The sequence below is a fragment of the Culicoides brevitarsis genome, chromosome 1 (assembly GCF_036172545.1).
Source record: "Culicoides brevitarsis isolate CSIRO-B50_1 chromosome 1, AGI_CSIRO_Cbre_v1, whole genome shotgun sequence".
NCBI lineage: Eukaryota > Metazoa > Arthropoda > Insecta > Diptera > Ceratopogonidae > Culicoides > Culicoides brevitarsis.
In genome coordinates, this window is record NC_087085.1 from 29,061,290 (window position 1) to 29,087,998 (window position 26,709).

General features: G+C 29.3%; 4 protein-coding genes across 9 annotated transcripts in view; 2 read left to right on the plus strand and 2 right to left on the minus strand.

The window, feature by feature from the left end:
* The window catches only part of LOC134827592 (uncharacterized), a 145,266-nt gene extending 139,082 nt beyond the window's left edge, over window positions 1-6,184 (plus strand). Inside the window, exons 2-3 of the mRNA XM_063840311.1 lie at window positions 4,989-5,125; window positions 5,187-6,184. Coding sequence (XP_063696381.1) covers window positions 5,244-5,987 — 744 coding nt within the window. The 5' untranslated portion in view covers window positions 4,989-5,125; window positions 5,187-5,243 and the 3' untranslated portion in view covers window positions 5,988-6,184. The remainder of the gene's footprint in view (window positions 1-4,988; window positions 5,126-5,186) is intronic.
* LOC134827586 (zinc finger protein ZFMSA12A-like) overlaps window positions 1-26,709 on the minus strand; it is a 230,213-nt gene that overhangs the window by 171,406 nt on the left and 32,098 nt on the right. The window lies entirely within an intron of this gene.
* Window positions 970-3,649, plus strand: LOC134827231 (tubulin alpha-8 chain-like). Its single transcript, XM_063839814.1, has 3 exons — window positions 970-1,153; window positions 1,216-1,945; window positions 2,860-3,649. The coding sequence occupies exons 1-3, from the start codon at window positions 1,151-1,153 to the stop codon at window positions 3,483-3,485; spliced, it is 1,359 nt and encodes a 452-aa protein (XP_063695884.1). The 5' UTR covers window positions 970-1,150; the 3' UTR covers window positions 3,486-3,649.
* On the minus strand, window positions 8,103-26,594 carry LOC134827583 (homeotic protein female sterile-like). Of its 6 annotated transcripts, none has more exons than XM_063840298.1 (13): window positions 26,370-26,594; window positions 25,175-25,262; window positions 21,495-21,615; window positions 19,591-20,613; window positions 18,168-18,852; window positions 17,285-17,593; window positions 17,066-17,224; window positions 16,245-16,364; window positions 15,474-15,593; window positions 12,304-12,365; window positions 9,405-11,029; window positions 8,483-8,627; window positions 8,103-8,419 (listed from the first exon to the last, which is right to left on the minus strand). In XM_063840298.1, the coding sequence occupies exons 3-13, from the start codon at window positions 21,543-21,545 to the stop codon at window positions 8,354-8,356; spliced, it is 4,365 nt and encodes a 1,454-aa protein (XP_063696368.1). In that variant the 5' UTR covers window positions 21,546-21,615; window positions 25,175-25,262; window positions 26,370-26,594; the 3' UTR covers window positions 8,103-8,353. The 6 variants fall into 6 exon arrangements, with proteins under 6 accessions (XP_063696368.1, XP_063696367.1, XP_063696366.1 ...); XM_063840297.1 differs by having other exon boundaries at window positions 18,168-18,870; window positions 19,600-20,613; window positions 26,370-26,593; XM_063840296.1 differs by having other exon boundaries at window positions 8,104-8,419; window positions 17,054-17,224; window positions 19,600-20,613; window positions 26,370-26,593.

Genomic DNA, 26,709 nt, shown 5'->3' on the forward strand with positions numbered 1-26,709 from the left:
CCGAAAATGTGAAAACCCGGTAGGATCGCCTTTTATCAAACTTTAAAAACTTGATGCCAATCCAACATGTCCGAGGAGGTCGTGCCATTAGTAAGTATTTTTTGACATATTTCAGAAACCAAAAAATTTTCACATATTTCAATAATTTTTTTGAATAATTTTTAACAAATTAATATAACCATTTTTAAAAGTTTTTGGAATACAAATTCGAAAATTTATCATTTAAATTTTTACCGCATTTCGAAGAAAAAATGCGGTATAAAACTGGACTTGTTGTGTGTGTGTGTGTCAGTAACGCTGTGCACCAAATGTAATTCTTAGTTAATCGAGGACCTTGAAGGTCAGTGCTTGGGCAGGTGTATGGAATTGTGAAAGGGTCATGAGGAGTACTAAAATGTGAAATGAGGAGTTCGAAAATGTGAAATGAGGAGTTCAAAAATATGAAATGCAGAGTATAAAATAGTGAAATGAACGGTTTGAAAATGTAAAATAAGGAGAACGAAAATCAGGAATAAGTAGTACGAAAAGCAAAGATACCTACATATGCAACATCGAAATGCGGTTTAGTATGTCGTTCTTAGACTACTTTCTCTATTTTTTTAAGCTTTTAATTGCAATTTAAATTTAAAAAAATTTTTTTGTTTCCAAAATTGTCTAAATAAAATAATTGTTAAAATAAAAAATTTATATTATCTTTAAAGCACACAATTGAATATTAAAACTCTTTAAAAATAGTGAAAAAGATGGAAAAATCATTAAAATCATTGTTTTCCATTATCATTATTCATTACTCCCACCTCCTTACTTTTTAAGGTCCAAAATAATGTGAAACATTTTTTGAAATTGTACTTGCCTAAATAAAATGCTGCTTCATTTGAACCATCATTTATAATCATTTTTTGCATCGTGGGGTTATCGAAAAATCTTTATTTTGCATTGGGACTCATGAAACAAAGCGCTTGAATCAGCAGTTGCAATTTTTCTATGTGATCAGCCATTGTGATCCGGCATAAAATCGGCGTTCTTTTTTAGTTTTTTATTGTTTTTACCATTGTTGTTCCTATTTTAATTCACCGAAAGATCATTAACGTCTTGTTTTCCGTAAATTTCGTGTCCCAAATCACTTAAAACTTGAAATTCGCACAGAAAAATGGTAAGAAAGCACCCGGCACACGTGTTTCCGCTTCTATTTGACTTCCAATTTCCCATTCGCAGGGTCTCCGTGAGATTATCTCCATCAACATCGGGCAGTGTGGCGTCCAGATGGGTCTCAGCTGCTGGGAATTGTACTGCCTCGAGCACTGCATCAACCAAGACGGCACGCTGAAGGACGAAACGAAAGTCGACGAGTACATGCAAACCTTCTTCAACGATACGCTCCAGCAAAAACTCGTTCCGCGCAGCATTTTTGTCGATTTGGAGCCATCCGTCATCGAAGACATCAAAATGGGCCCGTTTCGTCATCTCTTCAATCCGGATCAGATGCTTGTCGGCAAGGAGGACGCAGCGAATAATTACGCGCGCGGGCATTACACAATCGGCAAGGAGCTTCTGGATCCCGTCGTTAATCGCATTCGGAAGATGGCCGAGCAATGCAACAGTTTGCAAGGAATTTTGGTGTTTCACAGTTGCGGCGGCGGCAGCGGATCGGGCTTCGGTACGTTGTTGCTTGACACTTTGAGCCCCGAATACGAGAAACAGAGCAAGTTACAGTTTTCGGTGTATCCGTCGCCAACTATCAGTACAGCTGTGGTCGAGCCATATAATGCAGTTTTTTCGACGCACGGAAGTTTATCGACTTCGGAATGTGCTTTTACGATCGACAATGAGGCTGTTTATGAGATTTGTGCCAAAAATCTCGGAATCGATCGTCCGAATTACACAAATCTCAATCGGGTGATCGCTCAAACGGTCTCCAGTACAACGACAAGTCTCAGATTCGAAGGTAAAAATTTATTTTTAAGACGCTCCAAATGAAACTATAAAATAAACTTCGATCCCTTATTTTAAAAATCGAAAATTAAATGGGACAAAATTGAAAAAAAATTAAAATTTCATAAAAATTAAATTTTTTTGGTCAATTTTTAAAAATTTTTCAATTAAAAAAAATCAATTTTTTTTCAATTTTAATTTTCTTTTTTTTTAATTTTTTTTTTTAAATAAGGCCGTTCCAAATTTTTTCCGATGTTTTTCCCAAAAATTTTTTTTGAAAATCGGGGGGGGCAAAAAAAAAAAAAAGTTTTGAAATACTATTTCATACAAAATGACAAAATTTTTTTGGTCCAAATTTTTATTTTTTTAAATTGATTTGAAAATTTTCAAGTTTTTTTTTCAAAAAATTTCATTTTAAAACCCAAAAATTTTTCAAATAATTTTTAAAATATTTTTATAGAAGAAAATTCATGTAAAATTTTTCAAAAATTCATTTTCTTAAAATTCCTTGAAATTTTTTGATGAACTTTTAACTTTTTTTTTTATTTTGCCCCAAATTTTCGGCTTTTGAAATTTAAAAAAATTTTTAAAGCGGCCTAAAGTTTAAAAAAAAATTCAAATAAATATTAAATTTTTAAAAATTTTTGTATTGAAAATCGAATTTTTACATCAATTTTTTTTTTAAATATTTTTTAATAGTTTTTGTTAATTTTTTGAGAAATATTTTTAATCGATTTTTTTTTAATTTTTATTGATTTTAATTAATTTTAAAATTAAAATAATGAAAAAATTATTTCAAATTTTTTTTTGTCATTTTAATTACCCCAAATTTTGTTTTCAAAAGCTTTAAACTTTATTTTCAGTTTCATTTGGAGCAATTTTAATTAAAAAAAAAAGACAAAAACTTACCAAAAAATCACTTTTCAGGTGTAATGAACGTCGATCTCAATGAATTCCAAACAAATCTCGTTCCATTTCCGCGAGTTCACTTCCCCGGAATTTCCTACGCTCCCCTTTTGTCCCAAGAAAAGGCCAAACACGAGTTCTACGGCATCAAGGATCTCACAAGTATGTGCTTCGATGCTTCCAATATGCTCCTGAAATGCAATCCAAAGCAAGGCAAGTACATGGCATGTGCGCTCTTGTATCGCGGCGACGTCGTTCCGAAAGATGTCAACTTGGCAATTACCGCAATCAAGGAAAAACGTTCCGTGTCGTTCGTTTCGTGGTGCCCGACAGGCTTCAAAGTGGGAATTAATTATCAACCGCCGACTGTGGTGCCGGATGGCGAGTTGGCATCCTCCAAAAGAGCTGCGTGCATGCTTTCCAACAACACATCCATCGTTGAAATTTGGGCTCGCATGAACCGAAAATTCGATATGATGTTCCAAAAGAGGGCCTTTGTGCATTGGTACGTTGGCGAAGGCATGGAAGAGGGCGAGTTTGCTGAGGCACGCGAAGATCTGGCAATGCTGGAAAAGGATTACGAGGAAATCGAGGGAGATGCCGAGGAATATGATTATGATGGCGATGAAGATGGTGTCGAGTACTGAGGTATTTTGTTTTAAGTCGAACGTTGTGAATTTTTTTAGAATTTTTTATTATTCATTTCCGGTTAAATGAGTGATCTCAGTAGATTTTTAAATTAAGTTTTTATTATTTTTTGTAATTTATTCGGCAAATAAATGCATTCTAGAATATTGTTAAACATTTGAAATATTTGAATTTTCGTGAAAAAGTTTAGTCAACTTGAACCTATTTTATGCATTTTCATTCGAAGAAAATAAATTTCATTTACTTTTATTCCTTTTTTCATCAAAAATCAAGGAGATTTTGATGGAAATCATCTTTAGAATGAATATTTATTTAATTTTAGCTTTGAAATCCATCAAAAGTTTGTTAGATCTTGACTTGAAAAATTTCATGACCGTTTTAATTTTTTTTTTTATTTCTTCAAAAATCAAGGAGATTTTGATGGAAATCATCTTTAGAATGAATATTTATTCAATTTTAGCTTTGAAATCCATCAAAAGTTTGTTAGATCTTGACTTGAAAAATTTCATGACCGTTTTAATTTTTTTTTCGAAAAACGGTCAAGGAAAAAAAAAATTTTTATTTCTTCAAAAATCAAGGAGATTTTGATGGAAATCATCTTTAGAATGAATATTTATTCAATTTTAGCTTTGAAATCCATCAAAAGTTTGTTAGATCTTGACTTGAAAAATTTCATGACCGTTTTAATTTTTTTTTCGAAAAACGGTCAAGGAAAAAAAAAATTTTTTATTTCTTCAAAAATCAAGGAGATTTTGATGGAAATCATCTTTAGAATGAATATTTATTCAATTTTAGCTTTGAAATCCATCAAAAGTTTGTTAGATCTTGACTTGAAAAATTTCATGACCGTTTTAATTTTTTTTTCGAAAAACGGTCAAGGAAAAAAAAATTTTTTTATTTCTTCAAAAATCAAGGAGATTTTGATGGAAATCATCTTTAGAATGAATATTTATTCAATTTTAGCTTTGAAATCCATCAAAAGTTTGTTAGATCTTGACTTGAAAAATTTCATGACCGTTTTAATTTTTTTTTCGAAAAACGGTCAAGGAAAAAAAAATTTTTTATTTCTTTAAAAATCAAGGAGATTTTGATGGAAATCATCTTTAGAATGAATATTTATTTAATTTTAGCTTTGAAATCCATCAAAAGTTTGTTAGATCTTGACTTGAAAAATTTCATGACCGTTTTAATGTTTTTTTCGAAAAATGGTCAAGGAAAAAAAAATTTTTTTATTTCTTCAAAAATCAAGGAGATTTTGATGGAAATCATCTTTAGAATGAATATTTATTCAATTTTAGCTTTGAAATCCATCAAAAATGGGTTGAAAATTGACTTGAAAAATCTCAAGACCGTTTTTCTTCTTTTACGAATATTCGGAAATTCGAAAAAAAAAACTAACGAAAATAAATTTTAAATTTAAATCAAAAGAGAGATGTGAATCGAATGAATGAATGAATGAAAAATCGAATGAATGATCATTCAACTTAAAAAAATATTTTCAGTCATTTAATTTTTGTTCGTGCTCGTCCAATTTTTATGTTTAAGCATTAAAATAAATGCATTTTTAGTGAATTATTTGCTCAATTTTATGGGCTGCGTGCCCTTCTTCATTGTTTTATTGAAAAATACTCAAAAGCAGGTAAGAAATCCATAAAAAATTAAAAATAAATATTTCACCACTCAATTCTGATCTTCTGTAGAAACACATACCACTGCCATCACATTCAACAGTTTAGCACAGACGAGAGCAAGAAACCATGGCAATCGGCGAAATCCCTCCAGAAAATGTCGTTCAGCTCAGAACCGAACGAATTGACTCCGAAATCGCTGCCACTATCGAAGAAGTCACCGTCGCCGGCGAGGAACTCTTCAAATGTTGGGTCAAGATGCTCGTCAAGGTCAAGGAAAAGGACAGCGAAATTGCGCAGCGACAAATTCTGGATCTCCAACGGCGAATGTTGCATTTGAACGAAACTTACCCGAACATCAAGATCAAGTTGGAAGTGAACAAAGGCGCCGTGCGTCATCAATGGTCCTACAAAAGACTGAGACACGACAAAAAAATGGGATTTAATTGTCAATTTTCCTTCTCGGTCGTGGATAAAGAGCGAGATGCTTTGCGTGCAACGAGTCAAGATATTTTGAAACACATCGAGAAACTGATGGTGGTTTATTACGAGGATCAGTATGACGTCAAATATCGCGTTGGAACAAGGACAAAGAGTGAAAGTAGCGACGATACGGTTGAAATTAAGAATAATCCGGATGGAGCAGGAACGCAGACTGAAAACGATACCAATGCGATACTGCCACTTCATTCGCATGATCCGCATTATCACATCAACAGTGATGCTGGCAACATTCATTTCGAGGATAAATCGAAGAAGAAACATTACCACATCTGTAGTTGTTTCAATACGGGCCGCAAAGAGGGAAAAGGATGTTTTTCGATGATCTTTGGGGTCTTTAAATCCTGCATTCCGTGTCTTAAGAAAATTTAACGATGCATTTAGCTGACATTTTGTGCTCTCTAAGGGGCAATATTGACTTAAAAACGTGCCTTTTTACGTAAATAAGAGACTTTTATATTTAAAAAAAATATAAAAACGAAAAGTTGTGAAAAAATTAAAAATAATTTTAAATAAAAATTTATTTTAATTAATTTTTGTAATGAAACGATGGAAGAAGGCTTAAAAATAAATACAAAAAATATTTTTGAGATGAAAATTAAAAAAAAAAATTATGTTGATGGCAAAAATGGTGAAATCCTTGATTTTTAATGGTAAGTTCATTACTTGGCTTAGTATACGACTTTAGTGAAGACAAGAGGTCAATATCCTCTTTTGATGACTCATGACTTCTTTTTTTGGTAAACAGTTTATTTTTTATTGAAAGTTATTTTATTTTGCAAATTTTTGAAGATTTTAATTTTTTTTATTTTTTTGTCTCGATTTTTGTATAAATATTTTAAATTTTTTTTAAATTTCAAATAAAATTTTTGAAAAGTTGAAAATTTCACCAAAATTGACAATTTTTTGGTCTTTTTCCTTATATTTTCAAGAAATATTTTCAATTTTCAAGAATTTTTGTATTGAAAAACGAAATTTGACATGAAAAATTTCTTCTCAAAAATATTTGCAAAAAAAATTTTTTTTTTTAAATTTTGACATTTTTTTTTATGAAGTTTTTATTTTTAAAATTCTAGAAATTTTTAATTACCAAATATCAACGTACCTAAACAACTAAAAAATAATTAATTATTACCCAAAATTGTTTAAATTTTGTCATTTTTATGAAAAAGTATCTCAAAACTTTTTTTTTTTTTTTTGCAAAAAAATGTTGAGGTTTGGAACGGCCTTAATTATTTATATAATATAAATTTCGCTTGATTTTTTTTTTTTTTTTTTTTTGAAAAAAAAATTAATAAATTTTTTAATATTAAGTACTCTAAGTCAAATTTTGAGTCAAAAATAAAAAAAAAGTGTAAAACCAATGAATTTGGGGTTATTGATTTATTTAATAAAATTTAAAAAAAAAATATTTTTTATTAAAATTAACGGTAATTTATTACTTCTTTAATGAATCTTCGAAATTTAAAAAAAATAACACCGATTTCTGATCGAATTAATTTAATTTTTTTTTTCTTAAAAACGTTGAATGTCCATTGAGAATAATCTTCCTCGACAAGCTTTTTTTCCAAAAATTTGCCAAAAGAAAAATTTTCGAGCCAAAAAAAAATAATAATAAATAAAACACAATTTTAATTTTTCTTATTTGACATTTTTTTTTACTGACTTTCATTATTTATTCATAATTATTATTAATCTTTTAAATCATTAATTATTTCTATTTTTATAATCTTTATTACTATTATAAAAAATTAATCCTATATCTAAATCTAAATAATAAATTTAATTGCTGTACAGGGTTTTTATTTTATTTTATTTTTTTTAATAAAATAAAACTTTTTTTTTCTTAAAAAATAAAAAAATAGGTAAGAATATAAAATAAAATTTATCTAATCAGAATTGAATAAATTGAGAAAAATTAAACATGCACAAAATATAAAATATTCAATAAAAAATAATATGATTTTTTTTTAAATTTATTTTTTTTCATATATTAATATTTTTTAAACTAAATATTTACAAAATAAAAAAAAATCTAGGAAAAATAGGTAGTTGATGTTATTTTTAAAATAACTTCAAAGAGTCCCTTTAGAAAAATTGTAGGAAAAAAATAATTTTGCAGGCATGCGTCTTCTAAGGAGCTATTTTTTTTTAAATTTTTTCAATGTGTGAAATTCGTAACTTTTTTGTTTCATAATAATACACAAGATTTATTTAATATTTTTTAAAAGTAACTAAAATTTATTTTTTCTTATATTTCATACATTATTTTTTAATATTAAATGTTTTCTTTTTTTTTCTTCTTATTTTTTTAATAATTGAAAGAAGTCCCTAACACATTTATTTATTCTAATTTTATATTAATTTTATTTTATGGTCATTGTTACATTTATAATAATAAACTTTTTTTTTTATTAATATTATCTTTTTTTATTCTTCAAAAATTTATTTTTTCTCATTTTTGAATTGTTTCTTCAAAATTATGTTTTTTTTATTTCTTTTTTTTTATCACAAATAAGTAATAACTTAAAAATTATACTTAAGTCTATCTAGTTGTTGTTGTTGTTGTTTCTGTGTTAGTATAGTTAAGATTTGAATTTTTAATTTAAAAATATTGTTACAATTTTTTTTCAGCAATTATTTTTTTAGTAACACATACAAGTGTGATTTTTCTTGAACAACCAGTCGTCTTCATTTCAATGATCAATTTCATTCATTTTTTTCAGTTTTGGTACTTTTTACAATGATTCCTCAAAGGCAGCCATTAGATCGCTTTGCATATTCATGTCAATTTGACTGGATAACTGTTGAAAAATATTTTTTTGATTAAAATTTTATTTTTAAAAAAGAATTTAAAAAAAACTTACGGCTTCACGTCGCCTTCGTTCTTGCTCCATTCGTCGTAATTCGGCGCGTTTATCTGCCGCTGACACTGCTGATGCAATTGGGGATTGACTGTTGGCGTGTGGGGATGCCTTTAATTCATCGGCACGACTTACTTGATCCATTTTTCTGTTTTTAATTAAAAAAAATAAATTAATTATTTTAGTATTTTTTTTTTTAAAGATTTTAGATAATTTTTAATTTTAATTTTTTTTCCTTGTCAAAACAATAAATTTAATTAAATAAAATAAAGTTAAAAAATAATTTAATTTAATTCAATTGAATTTTATAAAATTAGAGCAACAGAAAAAAAATTAAAAATATATTTTCCTTTTTCATGATTTTAAATTAAAAAAAATCGATTTTGAACAATTTTTCTACGAAATTATATTTCGACATAATTTTTTTGTAGTTTATATTTTTAAAATTTAATATTTATTTTTTTTTTAATTTTTGTAAAGTTTTTTTGTAAATTTAAAAAATAATATTTTGACATAATTTTTTTATAATTTTTATTTTTTAAATTTAATATTTAATTTTTGTAAAGTTTTTTTTTACTCTAAAATTAATTTTATGTCTCAATGTAAAAATTATTTATTTAATTTTAATTTAAGTTTTTTTTAACATATTTAATTTATATAAAATAAATTTTTTAAATTACAATTTCCCTTCATTAAAAAAAAAATAAAATAAAAAAGTGAATAATTTATTAAAAAAAATTTTTAAACAATTTTGAAAATTGAAAAATATTTTTTAGAGCAAAAAACAAAAAAATCAAGTAAAATTTTTGGAAAAGATAAAAAACGATCATTTTTAATAAAATTTTTAACTTTTTGACTTTCTAAATGAAACAAGGGACAAAAAATTAAAATTTTCTTTAAAAAAAAATTTTTTTAAATAAATTACCTTCCGTTATTAAGTGCCTGTTCCGCTTGCTCCTGCTGCTGCTTCGCCTTGATTTGCTCCTGTTGTCGTTGGCGTTCCTTCTCGGCCTGCTCCTTCTGCACCCGCTTAATTTCCTGCTGCTCGAGCAACTTTTGACGGGCTTCCTTCTCCTTCGCCTGCTTCTTGAACGCCTGGAATGTGTCCATTGCCGGAGGTTTTGGCTTTGGTGTACTTTGTGGCGATCCCGATGCGAGACTCGACCACGAATTGGCATTTTTCACGTTATTCGCGCCAAATCCGCCCATCTTGTTGTTGACATCGTGTCCGCCGCCCCCATGATTTCCGCCGCCGCCGCCCATTTTCTTGTCATTCGGATTCATCATGAGATCCTCGAGCGGTCTCACCCCGAGATATTTCTCGTCTTTCATCTTGCCGCCGCTGCCTTGTTGCCCGCCGACATTTGCGCCGCCGCCGCCGCCTCCGTTATTGCCGCCATGCACGTTATTCGCGTTGCTGGCATTGTTATTCGGGTTGTTGTTGTAATTCGGTGGCTTGCCGAGCGGATTAAAGGGATCGAACATGGGTGCCATTTGCGACGCCATCGAGTTGAGATGCATGCCCATTCCCATGCCGGGTGCAAGTCCGGGCGCTAAACCGTTCATGGCAGCTGCCATATCCATGCCGAAGCCGTTGTTGCTCAAATGCATGTGGAGATTTTGCGAGGACATTTGGTTCATGATGTTCTGCTGCGCCTGCAAACTGCTCAGCTGGTCCTGTTTGAGAAGGGAAATGTCGTGCATTAGACTCGAGTGACTCAAGCTATTCATCATTTCGTTGTTCTTCGCCTCAAATTGTGCCAGCGACAACTCAATCTGGTCCATGTAGTTCGCGTTGAGTGCAGCTGCGGCATCGGACATGCCTGATTGGTTGCCCGCACCGACGCCGCCTCCGCCATTGTTGCCCGTGTTGTTGGCATTGGCGCCCGATGTCGGAACGCCGCCGCCCGCCTGCTTCATGGCATTCGCATTTCCGCTCAGCAAGCTGTTCAGCTGTTGCCCCGACGTGAGATGCTGCTGCAACTGACTCGCCGCCGACTGCATCAGCGAATTCATGTTCGGAATCATGCCCGACGACGCGGACGACGAAGACGACGTGATGGGCAGCAGCTGCGGATGCGAAGACAACAGCGGCACCGGCTCCGATTTCATCGATTGCGGCGACGGATTCGGCAGTGGCACAGCATTTGAAGCACTATTACTACTATTACTATTTGTGTTATTCATGTTATTCATCACACTGTTGCTAATACTAGTTTTTACATTGGATCCCGTGTTGGATGGCGCTTGTTGTTGCGGTACGGACTGATTCGTGTTCTGAGTGAGGGAGTCGTTTTTGCTGGTTGCCAGTGTCGCGGGATACAAATTGGGGTTTATCGTTAGATTGGGAACACCCGATGACGCCTGGGTAACTGTCGGATTGTTTTGTGTGGCCTGTGATTGAGATTGTGTGTGTTGGGGATGCGTGGGTTGTGTCGTGCCCGAGGAGTTTTGTTGTTGTGACTGTTGTAACGCAGGATCAGTGGGGAGCGCAGAGGGCGGCAAAGTAGTAACCGTTGGATTAGTAGTTGACAATGCGGCAGCAGGTGCCTGCAATTATTAATCAAAACAAAAATTCGTAAAAAAAATCACACTCGCAAGCATTTTTAGATATGAAAAAATTTGTTAAACATTGAAACACACGTAAAGCAAGTGCAATTCTCAAAAATATTTCACATTAGGTACTTAGTTTTTTCTTGAATTTTTCTTTTTTTTAAACTCGAAAAAAAATATATTAAAATTGACCTATTGGCATGAAATTTATTTTTTTATTAGGAATTTTTTTTTAATTTTTCAATTTTTTTAATAAGGCCGCTTAATTTTTAATTTAGTTTTAATTAAATTAATTCGTTTCGTATTTTAATGTATTTTCATAATTTTTCAATTAAACTTTCAAAAAAATTTTTCAATTTTTAGAAATTTTCGTATTCAAATCGTATTTTGAAAAAATAATTTTCATGAAAATTATTGAATTTTTTTTTTTCAAAAGAAAATTTGACAGTTATTTTTATGATAATTATTTTTTTTTAATTTTAATTAAATTTTTTTTAAAATTTTTACATAAAAATTCAATGTAAAAATAAAATAATAAATTATTTAAAAACTATTTAAATTTTTGGCATTTTGTATAAAAATTAATATTCCCTTTTTTAAAAAATTTTGGAAAAATTATTGAATTTTTTTTTTTTAATTATTTTTAATTTTTTTAATTAAATTAATTCGTTTTATTTTACCATTTTTTTAATTTAAATTTTTTCAAAATCTGAAATTTAAAAAAAACTTTTCTTTACTAAAAGTTTTAATTTTAAAAAATTCAATAAAATTAAATGAAATTATTTAAAAAATTTTTAAAAATTAATTTAAAAAATTAATAAAAAATAAGTCAAAATTTTTTTATTTTTTTTTTTTAAATAACATATTACCATTTTTTTTTAAATTATTTTAAAATTAAATTTTAAACTTTTTTTAAATTTTAATTTTAAAAATTGTTAAAAAATTAAATACAAAAAAAATTAAAAATTTTTAAAAAATATGTTTAAAGTTTTGTACACAATAAGATATTCCATAAAATTAGAAAACCATAACTTTCGACAATTTTGAGTCTATTGAACAGTTTAAATTATATTTTGAAATTAACCTTTGATTTAAAAAATTATTTCGATTAAAATCTCGAAAGAAAATTTTTAAAACTTAGAAAAAATTCTTCTCTATTAAAAATCTTTAAAACTCTGAAAAATTTAACAATACTATATTAATGTGAAATATTTTTTTTTTAAATCACACTTGGCAAAAAAAAAATAAAATAAAAGATTTCCATCACTTACCGTATTAACAGCTGGCGACGAACCCTTCTTACTGGATTTCTTTTTTGACTGTTTCTCATCGCCTAAAAAAATAAAAATTCAAAAATTTAAGAAAACAGGTTCTCAAGTTGAGACCTTGAGACAACCAATGTGCAAGCCAACAGCAATACTTCTCTTTTAATTCTCTCTTTAATTTTTTTTACACAGAAAATCCAAAAAACCCTTAAAATTAGTATTGTGCAGTTTTTTTTTCGTAATTACTCAAAGACATTTTTTTAATTTTTTTGTTTTGAAACTTTTTTTTTATTATTATTAATTATTTATATTTTATTATATATATATTTATATATTTTATATATTTTGTTGTATATTAATCTTATTTAATTTAAAGTTCACTTCTTAATTATTTTTTATATTATTTATTTTTTTTTGTGTATTTTTTTCTGTTTAATTTTCAATAAAAATCATTAATGATCTATTGTTTTTTTCTTTATTTATCTTAATTTTATTATTTTTTTCTTACACGTATTTTTTTTATTTTAACTATATAAACGACTTGATTTCATCTTATCATGTGTGTGTGTGTGTTTTTTTTCTTATCATTTAAATTACTAAAATACTAAATAAACTAGATAATAATAATTTTAATTTTTTTATCATTTTTTATAAAGTAGAAATATTTTTTTCTTTCTACCTTTTACATACAAATACATAACGATAGTCAGTTTATTATTAATATTTTTTTATTACTTTTTTCACGGTTCGAATATTATTACATCAAAAAATTGTTTTTTTTTTGTCTTTAATAAACAAGTCACATTCTTACACATTACATATAAAAAACCGTTTAAAATTATTATTATTTTATTTTTTATTAGAAGTGAGTAATTTTTGTGATTTTTTTTAAAAAGGAATTATTTTGTATTTTTTTAGGCTTTTTTTTAATTATTACAATTTTTTATTATTTATTTAAATTTTAATTTTATTTTATTTAATTTTTAAATAAATAATAAAAAATTGTAATAATTAAAAATTTTCTTAACTGAGACTTTGTTCTTGCTTTTCTTGTTCTTTTCACCTAACACTTAAAATCTTATCAATTTTTTTTCACGTGCAAACAATGTGTAAGATGGGGAGTAGCCGACAGCCAATATTAATTATTTTCTCGTCGCAGAAGATAAAATTAACCTTTAAAAACGTCGACGTGATCAGATCGTATAAGTATCACATCACATTTGAAATTCCTACGTAATTTTTCGTTTTTTCGTCAAAATAGCACCGAATAGGCTCAAAATTCGTAATAAATTTTTGAAGCCTTAATAAAGGCTGTCAGTTAATATTTTTTTTTTTACAAAAAAAGGGCAGTTTTTCAGTTTCTTTACACATTGTCTGCCATGACGGATGTTCGCTTCAATGTTTGTCTCCAAAAAAAACTCCAAAAAGCATGATACTCACATGTATAACTACAACAAAATTCTAGAGGAGGCGTCAGGTTGTTGATTTTTTTTATTTATCGTGTGATGACTAGCGTTTAAATATACTTTTGTTATTTTTTTTTATTCCCAACGTCTTATAAGTAAAAATAAATTTTTGTCTATAAATTTTCCTAATTATTTTTAAATAAAATATTTTTTGTCTCATATATGATGTTATACGAACGAACTGCACAATACTATTTTTTAAAGGTAATTTTTTTATTTTTAATTTTTTTTGTACTATTTTACACACCAACCAGCCATAAAAAAAGGTGATTTGATGACTGATTGAATTTGATTTTTTTTTAAAGGGACATGAAGTGCGAAGAAGAATGAAATAAATGGGATGAGGACGACGACGACGTGTTGCTGTTGTGAAGATGATGATGAGAAATTTTTTTTTATGTAAGAAGAATAAGTTAAGATATTATTTGTGATTTTCAAAAAAATATCTGAGAGAGAAATAATTGTTGTTGCTGCACATTGGCTGTCCCAAGTTACACATCTACACGTTTCAATAATTTTAAGTTTGTTGCATTTTTTTTAATTTCTACTATTGTTGATGGTTTTTTTGTTGTATAAAAATGAAAAATTTCTAACTATTTCTATTTTTTTTTTATTTTTTTATTTTTTACTGCAGGAAGAAGTAAATTTAAAGAAAAAAAATTAAACAATCGATATTTTTTGTATCTCTTATTATTTTTTTTTCTTTGTGATTTATAAGTGAAAAGTGCAAAAATGTTTTTTTACATACAAAATTCATGTGCAAATTATTTTTTTTGTCAATTAATTGATTGATTGTTCATTTATTTTTTTTTAATATTTTCTAATTTTTTTAGCATTTATATCTATATCGGCAGTGATTTTGCTCTTTTTTTGTACTTTTTATACAAAAAAATATTTTTTAAAAAAATTAATATAAAAAAATACTGCTTGACAAATTTTAATATTAAATAAAAATAATAAAAAAAATTATTTTATTATTTTTTTAAATATTTTTGTCACGTTTTTTTTAATAAAAAAAATAAGAGATTCTACCCTTTTATTAATTATTAATTTTTTTTTTAATTGTATGAGAAAATAATTATAAGATAACCCAGGCCAATAAATTTTAAAATAAGGCTCAATTATATCATTTATTATACTAAAATTATTTTAAATTGAATAATAATTTAAAATTGGTTTAAAATATTTAAAAAGTACGCATTTTATGTACAATCAATCAATCGTTTTTTTGCATATTTAATGTGTCATGCAGTCAAAAATGCTGCGAAATATGATTGTGTTATTAATGATAATTATTTACAATTTTTTGTTTTTTTTTCTTCGTTCAAGAGATACAAAAAATGGCATGTTTCGCAAGAAAAATTAATGAAAAAAAAATTAAATAAAATAAAAGTCAAAATTTTTCTTTGTTAAAAAAAATATAACATTGAATCGTATTGAAAATGTCCGTAAAATAAATTTTACATTCTTCTTTCTCTCAATATCGTACATACAAGATATATAATATAATTAATCAGTGATTTATAAAATAACAATATTCATCATGTTGAATAAATAATAATTTATGCTTACAAAAGAAAGGAAATTATACGATGAGGAAACTTTTCTTCTTTTTTGAATCAAAAAAAAAAAATTATAATAACGGAAGGCGCGAATAAATGATAAAAATGTGGGAAGGGGTCGTCAACTAATAAAATAATAATTTCTAACCTGCTTCACTGTCACTTGAATCACTCGAACTAGAATCACTAGAGCTAGATGATGTTGAATCTGTAGTACTACTGCTAGATGATAGTCGATTGACGTGAGCGGCTTCCTTTGCAGCTTCATCTAAAACGAGAAAATTAAAAATTTCAAATTAATTTTTTTTAAAATAAATATTTTTAAATTAGAAAATATTGTTAAAAATGTAAAAAAAAATAAATTTATGTTTCTAAAATCTTTTTAAAAATAAAAATATATTCAAAAATATTTTTTTCTATTTTTAAAAATAATTAAACTATAATAAAAATAGAAAAAAATATTTAAAAATTTTTTAAAGAGAAAGAAAATAAATCTTTTGTATTTTGTAATTAAAAAATAAATTATAATTTTAAAAAAAATAATTTTAAAAAAATTATTTTTTTTTTTATGAAAAAATTTTAAATTTTTTTATTTATTTTTATTTAATTTTTAATTTTTTTTTTAAATAATTTTCAAAAATTATTTTTTTAAATTTTTTTAATAAAAATTAATATTTTTATATTTATTTTTAAAAATTAATTTTAAAATTAATTAATTTTAATTAGTTTTCATTTTTTTTAATTTTTAAAAATTATTTTTTTTTTGATTAAAAAAATTTCTTAAGTTTTTTTTATTAAAAAAAATTATTTTAATTAAATTTAATTTATTTTTTAATTTATTAAAAAAATAATTCTCCTTTAATTTTTTTTAATTAAAAAAAATATTTTTTTATAAATAGAAAAATTACAAAATTTTTACCTTTCTTGGTAGATTTTTTGGCGGTACCAAGTTGGCCAGTTACATCTTGTAAGCGTTTCTCTAGTTCTTGTTTCTTTTCCGCCATTTGTTCGTCCTTCGACTTTCCTGATACTTTTTTGTCTGTAACGAAACGATTTAAAAAGAATTTGTTAAAAATTGTCGTCGACGACCTTTGAACACAAACAACTAGAACGAAAAACTACTAAAATTGAATGAAGTTAGTAAGAAAAAAAAAGTTTTTTTTTAAAGTTAAAAATTAGTAAATTTTTTTCATTCTTGATTGAAATGAATAAAAATTAAAATTTCATGCAACTAAAACTAAACGATTTTTTGTTTATAAAAAAACTAAATTGACGCAACGAACCACAACACTGTAGCATGGCCGCCACCATAAGAAAATATTTTTTTTTATAAATAAAATAAATATTTAAAAATAAACCAAGAATCCTTCACCATAAAAGATATTTATAATAAATTATAGCCAGAGACAGGACAGAAGATTTTTTTTTTATAAATGTAGATACAAAATACCATGCTAAGAATTGTGCTTAGTTCATCCAATTAACAGACACTACTACTTTTGTCATGTTTTCGTGTGATTTTGTGTACAATTTCTCATGTAAGGGTGAAAAATATTTACAAAAAACGGAATTTTTTGACCGATGATGATTTTTTTGTGCGAATGTGCATTTAAATTTAATTAAAAATTTTTTAAGTGTGTTATTTTTTGTGTTTATGTTTTTTTTATGACTTTTTGCATTCACTCTTAGTTTTTTTTTTCTTAGCAGTGTGTGTCATTGGGAACTTACAGTAAGGCTTACGAGTTTTTTTACGAAGACATGATGCCACATAGCTTTCCAATTCACGCAGTGTCGATGGTTTAAGTGTTTCGAAGTCGATTTCAATTTCATCCGGATTCGAATCGCGCAATGATGGTTCTCTACTTTGAATAATATGTACAACGCGTCCCAGTTTATCACCTGTGAAATAAAGATTTTTGTTAAATTTTGAGATTTTTTCGTTGAATTTCGAAAATTTACCTGGCAATTTGTTAATATCAAGTGATAGTTGCCGTTTCTCATCGTATGACATCGGCTTGGCTGTGTCTTCTTCTTCCGAATCGTAATGAGGTATGGCAGGTGCTGCGGGCTGTGCGCCTTTTTTCTTGTTGGCACCGCGATTTCCGCCTTGGCCAGCGGTTGAGTTGCGTGCCTTCTTGTTGGGCGGAGCGCCTGCTTGTGCGGCATTCATTCCGGGGGCTCCGGGTGTGGCGCCAACGACGCCAGCAGCGCCTTTCGGGGCACGAGCACCCTTGTTTTTGGCCTTTGGTGCAGCTGGTTGTTGTAAGCCTGTGAAAAAAAATTATAAAAATAAAATTATTTGTTTAAAAATATATAAATATTTTTTTTTTGTAATTTTGCATCAAAAATTTTTTTTGTTAAATTTAAATTATTTTTTAATTTTTTTTTGATGTTTTTTAAAATATTTTTAAAATTTTGCTTTAAAAAAATATTTTTTTTTAAATTAAAAAAAAATATTTTTGTAATTTTGCTTTGAAATAAATTCTTTGGATTTTTTTATTTTAAAAATTTTTTAAATTTTTTTTTTAAATTTTTATGAAAATAATTTTTTTTTTAGAATTCTTATGAAAAAAAATCTGTACCAATTTTTTTTTAATTCTATATTTTTTTTTGCTTTGGAACACTAAAAATTATTTTTTTTTAATTCAAAAACTTTTAAAATTTAAAAATAATTTTAAGCATATTTTGAAAAAAATTTGGAACTTTGTTTTAAAAAAAAAATATTTTTGCTCAAAAAAAAAATTTTTGGGTAATTTTTCTTTGAGAAAAAATTAATTTCAATTTGAAAACAAAAAAAAAATATTTTTTAAAAATTTTTCTGAAATTAAAAAAAAATTCTCACCTAAACCAAGAGCACCTTCGGGCACTCCGGGCATTGCACCAGCTTTTGCCTTCTTATCTTTTGGTACTTTCTTCTTCTTTTCCTTCTTTTTCTGCGCACCTTCCTCTATCAATCGTCGCATCTTGTCCTGCATTTCCAGCAATTGCTTTTCCAGCTGTTTCAGTTTGGCGTTCCGCTCCTCCTCCGAGTCAGAATCGAGGTCGGTATCATTGGAATCACTGTCGGACGACGACGACGCCTCGTTCGCCTTCACATGATGCTGCGCGATATTATTGACTGGCTCATCCGGTATGTTGGCGTACTTCATTTCGAAGACGTCCTGCAATTTGCGTCCCATCGCGACAACATCATGATCCGGCGGATTGTACTTGTAGCAATTTGTGAATATCAATCGGACGTCGCCGGCAAATTCTTGTGCGGTCTTGTACTCGCGACTATCCATTTTTCGCTTCACCGTGCCCAGGTCCATGGGTTTCTTGATGATGTCGTGATAATCGTGCAGCCCGAGCAGCTCGGCGTCGACGGGCTTGTAGAAGGGCCACGCATAGCCCGAATGCTTCTTCGAAAAGAGCTCTTTTAGGATTTCGTTGCATGACTTGAGGGCTTCGGATAACTTTTCCTTGTTTTTCGGTGGATACTGTGATGAGCCTTGACCAGTTAGGGGCGACATTGGATATGCGGAGGACTGGAATGGTGCAATATCCTAAAATTAATACACGATATTTGAGGTTTGATGTGTTTTTATGTGTCATCGAATTAAAGTTTTTTAGAATTTCAAGTGAATTTTTTTAATGAAAATGATTTTTTTTAGCGGGTTTTTAGTAAATTTTTTTTTGTGTGATATGGAGTGTGACCTAAATGATGATCAACAAACAAAAAATTAAAACAAGTGCAATATATTAAAAAAAAAAATTTATCAATTGAAGTCAAAAATAGTGAAAAATTATATTTTTTTAAAAAAAGTATCAGGAAAAAAAATTTTTAATTAATTTTTTCCTTATAAAAAAAGGAAAATTAAAAATCTTACTTTGAAATATAAAAATAAAATTAAATAAAAATTTATTTTATTTTTTTCCAAAATGTAATTGATTTTTTCGTCTTTGAAGAAAAGTTTTTAAAATAAAAATATTTTTTAATTTGTTTTATAATTTTAAAAATCTTTAAAAAAAATTTTTAGAAATTTTAATGAATTTTTGGAACATATTTTTAAAGAAAAATATATTAAATAATTTTTAACTACTTTTAAAAATTAAAAAAATTAAAATTTTTCAAAAAATTTAGTCAAAAACTGCCAAAAATTAATAAAAAATTGTGAAATTTCGAAAAAAAATAAAATTAAATTTCTAAAAGATTTTTAAAATAATATTTTTGATAATTGCACTTGCCGAAGAGGAGAGAAAAAATTTACTATCAACCCGCTTACCTTATTTACCTGTCTGCCAGATTCCCTTCGTGTGGCAATTTTTGCACTTTTGTTCTCCATCGGTGCGCCATAGCCTTCAAATGCCGTTGCTGTGGGTGTCGTGGTGTCAGCCTTTCTCTTTACTCCCTTTTTGACTACTTTTGCGGGCGGTTGCGGCGGCAAAACACTCTCCATGCCCGGCTGCGACGTATTTACAAGGTAAGGAGCGCCGGGCGTCGCTCCCTGCGGAATCATAGATTGCTGATTGGTGAGTGTCGTGGCGGCATTATTGTGCGTCGCACTATTAGGAATTGCATTTGGGACTGCGGTAGTTGTCGTATTTGTGCTTCCAGGTACACTAGATGGCGGAATATTGGCAATCGGGGGAATATTGGCGCCTGGCGTGCCTGCGACAGTTGCGGGAGACGGCGTTCCCGGCACACTCGTTGACGTAACGGTGCCACTTAGTGCGCTGCCCGGACGAACTTTGCCGCTGCTGAGAGGAGTTTGCGGCGTTCCCGGCATCCCGGCGTTCGAAGGGCGCGGCGCTGTGGGTTTTTTCTTGCCCCCTTTCGCGGGAGGCTCCATTTCGACTTCGTCCTTTGGCATTGCCCCGATTTTGCCCAGGAAAACCTTCTCTAGTGCCTGCGCCATCACAACGACATCCTCGCCGGGCTTGTTGTACACGTAGCAGTTGGAGAACATCGTGTTAAAGTCCTGAATCGCCTCCTTGGCGCTCCAGTAGTAATTGTTCTCGAGGCGTTTCTTGATCGTGCCCAGGTCCATGGGCTGCTTGATTATCCGATGGTAGTCCGGTAAGTTGAGAGTTTTTGCATCGACGGGCTGCTGAAAGGGCCACGCGAATTGATGCTTCCAGACGGCTTTCATGACGTTTTTGCATAAAAATTGCAGTTGGTTCGTGTTGCGCCCAGGGCGCTCTGGCGGCGGTACGACGTGTGGCTGAACGATTCCGTTTACCGGCTCAACGGGGATCTCGATGCGTGGTGGCGGCTCTTTTGATTCCATTTTTGGAGCAGTTGCCGTCTACAGAAAAAGATTATTTTTAACAAAATTTGCAAATTTACGATTTTGAAAAATGTTTTCGATTTCCAAAGTTTTAATCAACGCTCAGAAGATATTGAGTATTTTACAAAAAAAATGACAATTTACTAAAATATATTTTTGAAATTAAAATTTTTTTTTAATTTTTAATGAACTTTTAAAATAAAAAATAAAGAGATTAAATTCCCGTAAATTTTAATTTTTTTTTAAATCATTTAAATTTTTTTTATTAAATTAAAAGTTTTGAAAAATTTTTTTATCCATTTAAAAAAAACATTTTTTTTAAATTTTAATTAAAATTTTAAATTTTATTTAAAAAAAAATTAAATTCTCGATCGAACCACTTAAAAAAAGTGAAAAAAATTGACGAAAAAGAAAATTTCGAATGTTTTGTGTGAAGTGATGAATTTTATAGAAAAATAATGAAATTTTAGTAATTTTTTTAGAAAAAAATTTCAATTTTTGTGAATTCAGTTCAAATATTTAAATTTTGTCACTTTTTACAAATTTTAGTGAAAATTATTCAGTTTGTAAAATAATGTAGGTAATTTTCTTTTTTTATTGAAAAATTTTAAGAAATTATTTTAAATTCCATTAAATTTTTAAAGTTTTTTTTTTATTTTGACTAAAAAACGATCAACTTTGTCAAAAAATAATAAAAAAATATTTAGAAAAATTCTTAATTGGTGAAAAAAATTAAAAACTAAATAAAATTTAATTTTAAAATAATTAAATTTTTAATGAAAAATATTTTTTTTTTCGTGAAGAAAATTATTCATTCTTCTGAATTTTCAAAAATATTGCGCAAAAAAGCTCTTTAGAATCGAAAACATTTTTTTTTACTTATCGCTTTCATCACTTACCGGCACCGGCGTCGGTGTCGTTGTCACACTGTTTTCTGTTCCTGATTGCATTACACTTGTATTATCCAAAGGTTGGTTTTTAGCCGTCGTTTTAGATATCGTCGAATTGTCTGGATCAGATCTGTGTAACGAAGGAAGCGGCGCATTATTAGAAATGCCATTATTTGTCACACCGAGCCCAAATTCCTCATTTGCACACATATCGTAGTAGTTATCGAACCACGATTTGGCATTCGATTCCGCCAAACACGCGAACTCGTCAAAATTCATAATTTTTTATTTATTTTTTGTATCACTCGGAAAAATACTGAAATTTTTTTTATTTTATATCACATTCGTTCACTCTTAACATGTCGTTAGTATTTTTTATTTTTTTGTTCCCTCTTTTTTTCTTTCTTTTCGTTTTTTTTTCGTCGTCTTCTTTTTCATAAGATATAAGGGTTCATCTTATACACAAAAAAATTCAGGTTGTTCACAGGTAGATTCAGTTGGTCTAGTTTTTGTACAACGACAACGACGACGTGCTTCATCTTTTCAAACCTTTTTCTTATTTTTTTTTATTTTGAACGGATTTGTTTATTTGTATTGGTGTCGAGTGCTGGTAATTCCTTCACACATCAACGCCATCTGGACAGACTTTTTATCCTTGGAATGGACATTTTTCGAGACACATTTTAATTTTTTTTTTGCAGCTTTATGAAATCAAGGTCAGATTTTTTTATAATTTTAACTCGTTCGTTCTGCAGTCACAATTTTTGATTTTACACTCGGGCGCTTTTTTTCGCCAAATTTTTGTAACAATCGAATTATTTTTTTTTTCGAACACAATGCTCACTTTAATAACACTTTCATTTATTTTTTCTTTTTTTCGTGGGAATTATTTTATTATTTTTTTTTTAATTTAATTTCAGAGATGAAAGTAACTTTTTTTGGGCAATAATAAACGGAGATGTCGAGAAAAAAAAATGGTTAGCGAAAAAAAGCGTCGTTCGTCTCCTTTCATGTACCCTTGGTTGGTATTGGTGTCGAGTGTGCAATGGTGTTTAGCACAAAAATACAAAAATTGTCTTAAAACAAACCGAAAAATCTTTCTACAGACGTACGGGGGCTTGTGTAGTGATGATGATAAAATTTTTTGAAATATATACGGAGAAGAAACGCGCGCGCGATCGTCACAATCACATACAAACAACTGACAAAAGTACCCGATGAAGTGCAATTCACGAGGTAAATGCACACCAATACATCAAAATTCGTACAAATACACGCGCAGAGGGAAACTGGTTTCGGTTCGTGCTATTTAGGTCTAGTGCACTAACACATTTGCATCGTTGCCAGACATTTTTTTCAATGTTACACACACCATCTCGCTCATTAATGAAAATGACGTCGTCTTTTTTCGGGCAAGTAGAGTTGTCTCGCTCACTCTTAGGGGCTTTGGGACATTGAAGCAGAAGAACAGCTGCATTATTGTACGTTAGAGCGAGAAAGATGGACAAATGCTCTGCGCAAAATCCATTTCTGACTCATTTTTTGTTGGTTTCCTCTTGAGTATTGGTATTTTTTTTTTTTTACGGAATCTCTTTTTTTTCGGGAACGGGTTTTTTTTTGTCTCAAAGATTAAGTCATGCAGGTCTAAAATTGCTTCCAAAGTCCCAAAAAAATATTTTTCAAATTTTTTTGGTATAAAAAAATTTTAGTCCTTTTTTGCCGCCTTTCTGCCATCTTCCGTACATGCCATCCCATACATTCTCAAAACGTACCGAATCTTCCCGAATGTGACTTGTGCACATTTCATTGCATTTTATGCATTCTGTGTCGTCTTGTACGCGTCTAGCCGGTTCTCTGCACTTCAAAATCTTCGTCATTGCACATGCTTCGCAACTTGCTCGAGTACTATAATTTTTTTTTTTTACAAATACCAATAAATAAATCGCGACTCGTTTCGTGGGTATTTAGTAGGAAGTAGTAGAAAGAACCGCGAATTCAATATTTTTCGTACATCGACGACGACGTTCAAAAATCGGCGCGCGATTTCTTCTAACGTATTGGCAATTTATTACTTATTTTTGTTTATGTATAGACGATTGTAATGTGGAAGTAAATGATTGGATGAAAGGTAAAGTGAAAATTTTTGCGAAACAAAACAAAAGCATGTGTGCGCGATTAGAGCGAATGTTTTGAATGAATGAGTGAGTGAATGAATGAATGGATTAAAGCAATAAAATTGTATTAAATGCGGATGAATTGAAATGTTTTGAACCGGACATTACTGAATGTGGCACATATTTAGTGTCATGTGGTTGAGGTGACAAATTCCGGAGTTATGAAGGATTTTTTTTAGAAAGAATAATTTTTTATAATTTTTTTAACAGAAAAATTTTAAAAAAATTAATAAAATTTGAAGGTTGAATTGATTTTTTTTATTTTAAAAAAATATTAAAAATCTATAAAAAAATTATTTTTGAAAAATTATTTCTCTAAATTTGTGAAAAATCAGAAAAAAATATTTTAAAATATTTTTTTAAATAGTAAAATAATTTTTTTTCTGATTTTTAATTTTTTTTTTAGTAAAAAAAATTGACAAAATTAGACAAATTCTATTTTTTTCAAAAATCATTTATAGAATTCTCTTATATTTTTTCCAAATTAATTCAAAAAATCATTTAAATTAATCAAATTAATTTTTTAACTGACAAAATTTTAAAGTTCAATTAATTTACTTTAGTTTTATAAATTCAATAGAAGTTTAATTAATTTTTTTTTAAATTCAAGTTCAATAGAAAAATATTAAAATGGCTTAAAGATTAAACCAAAAATTAAAATTTCATTGAAATTTAAAAAAAAAAAATGCCATAAGAAAGGCTAAAATTTACTCTAATAAGCTCAAAATCAGCATTTCCATTAATTTTTCTGTCAAATTTTTATGCAACGAATTAATTTTTAGCATTTAATATGCCAAGGCACCTTTGCGGATCCGAAGATCCTATTGAAATTGTAAATTTTTAGTTTTTGTCTCAAAGGTTAAGCCATGCAGCTTAGATCAAAATGGTAACTTTTGTTCAGAAATGAATAATTCAGCCCAATATTGACTGATTTTTCATTGAAATTGAAATTTTTGAGTGAAATTTCAGAAAAATCAGCCTCAAATGTGATAAATTCATCGGGACTTCCCCCAATAAATATTTTTCTTCTGCTTTTTTAGCTGAAAATTCATAAAAACTGCATCTTTCCTGAAGTATTTTTGCAATTTTTGAATGCTGATTATTATTATCGAGCTTCAGTATTGCATCAGCTAAAGTTAAAATTTAAAGTCGAAACTTTAAAAATGGAATTTTGTTCTACAGAATGCTCGAGTCTTAGGATTTTTAAGGACTTTTATCAAAAAGTCAAGCTCGTTAACCGCAAAGTCCTCAAAAATCGGTTCTACGTGATTTTCAGCCACATATCGACGAGTTTATTAATTTTTTTCAACGTTCATACCATGTTAAAAACACCAATTTTCAATTTCTTTCAGCATTCCTCACTTTTTCCTTCATTTTTGATCTAATTAGACTTCAGACGTTAAATTAATCGCATTTTATAATTCATCCTCGCGACTTTTTTGTGCAAATTTGGCTTTGGAACTCGCTAAAAAAGAACATCAACATGAAAAAAATGAGATTAAAAGAGTTACTTACCAAAACAGACTCAAATTAAAAGTAGTCAGCTCAACCAAAACATTACAAACTAATCAAAACGCATGAGGAAACGTTGTTGGTTTTGTAGCTGCAACGAAAAAAAAAGAAAAAACTCGTTATTCCTTTGCAAAAAATGTACTTTGGCATGAAAAAGTGAACTATGGAACGGTGAAAGCTTGGCTCGTGCACCGACTGATAAGAAAAAAAGTCGGAATTTTTATGTAAAATCCTGTTTTGACATTATTTCGTTGGAAAAAAATTGTGAAATTCGGGCGTGACTCACACAAAGACACGAAAAAATGTCGTCTCAAATCGAAAAAAAAAATATTTAGATTGTTGAATATAAACAAAAAGTACGTCACAAGTTGCCGTGACCTGTCTGTGCAAACAGACAACGTTCAAGCATTCGAGTTGTTTTGATGATTGCAGATCTTTTCCCGCACATTCATCGATTCGGAGATGGCGACATGACGACATGCCTGGCAATAATGAACGACAAAACGGCAAAAAATATTCACAAATTGTGGAAATACGCATCAATTTCTGTGTCACACATACACTTTTTACTACTTTTTCTGTATTTCGATGTATTTTATTTTTTTTTTTTCATAGACAAGGTCCACATATGTACACGTACGTACGTCACAGAGACCCACACAGACGCTTGTACGAAGGTTCAGGTAGCAAAGTTGCTTGCTGCTGCCGAGACACTTTGCTTATATAATCAGGAAGCACAAAAATTTGGTTTTTTCTCGCAATTTCGAGGTGCGTTCAGTTCATTTTTTGGATTTTTCGAAAAAAAATTTGATAATTTTCGCTTGAGGATCTGTCGCAAATCCTCCGTAGCACACACAGCCCATCGATTTGTACGAGACACAGAAATGTTTTTCTAGAAAGCTAAATTTTTCTCATTTTTCGCATGCATTTTCGCAGTTTTCCGCGGATTTTGGTGCGCGGCGGCGAGAATGTGCGTCAAATTTCACAATTTTCGCACATTTCACACTTCTGGCCCAGCATTACATGGCATATTTTGTAATTTTCACAATTTTTAACTTTCAACAAGATGGCGTCGGCTTCTGCCGCAACGAGCTCCTGGCAAATTTCACGGATTTCCGTGCGGATTTCATCGTGCGCCCGTCAATTTCACCGGAAAAATGTTGCCGCGCGACACACGGACACTTTTCACGCAATTTACCTGTGTTTTTTTGACTATAAACCGCATAAAATTGCGAAAAACACGGGCACTATTTCGCTTAGACACTCAAATTTTTCCTATTTGCTCGCTATAGGCAGTTGATGGTCGGCGATGATGAACGCGTTGTAGCATCCGTCTCGCATTTTTTAATTTTTATCGCATGAAATCCCGCATTTCCGCCACGGAATTCGACTGAAAACGACGCATAAAACGTTTTTCCACCACAATACGGGTCAATTTTGGGGAAATTTTCAGCGAATATCCGGAAAAATTGAATTTTTCTGAATTTTCAGTCGCAATTTCAGTAAACCGCTCGCGGCTAAGCCGATTTCACGGTTTT

Coding starts and splice junctions, on each gene's coding strand:
- LOC134827231 (XM_063839814.1), top strand. Junction 1,946..2,859: donor GACAAGTCTCAGATTCGAAG/GTAAAAATTTAT, acceptor ATCACTTTTCAG/GTGTAATGAACGTCGATCTC.
- LOC134827583 (XM_063840292.1), bottom strand. CDS start 21,545: ATGCAATCAGGAACAGAAAACAGTGTGACAACGACACCGACGCCGGTG. Junction 20,614..21,494: donor CGACACCGACGCCGGTGCCG/GTAAGTGATGAA, acceptor CTTTTTCTGTAG/ACGGCAACTGCTCCAAAAAT. Junction 8,628..9,404: donor CAGGCACTTAATAACGGAAG/GTAATTTATTTA, acceptor AATTAAAAACAG/AAAAATGGATCAAGTAAGTC.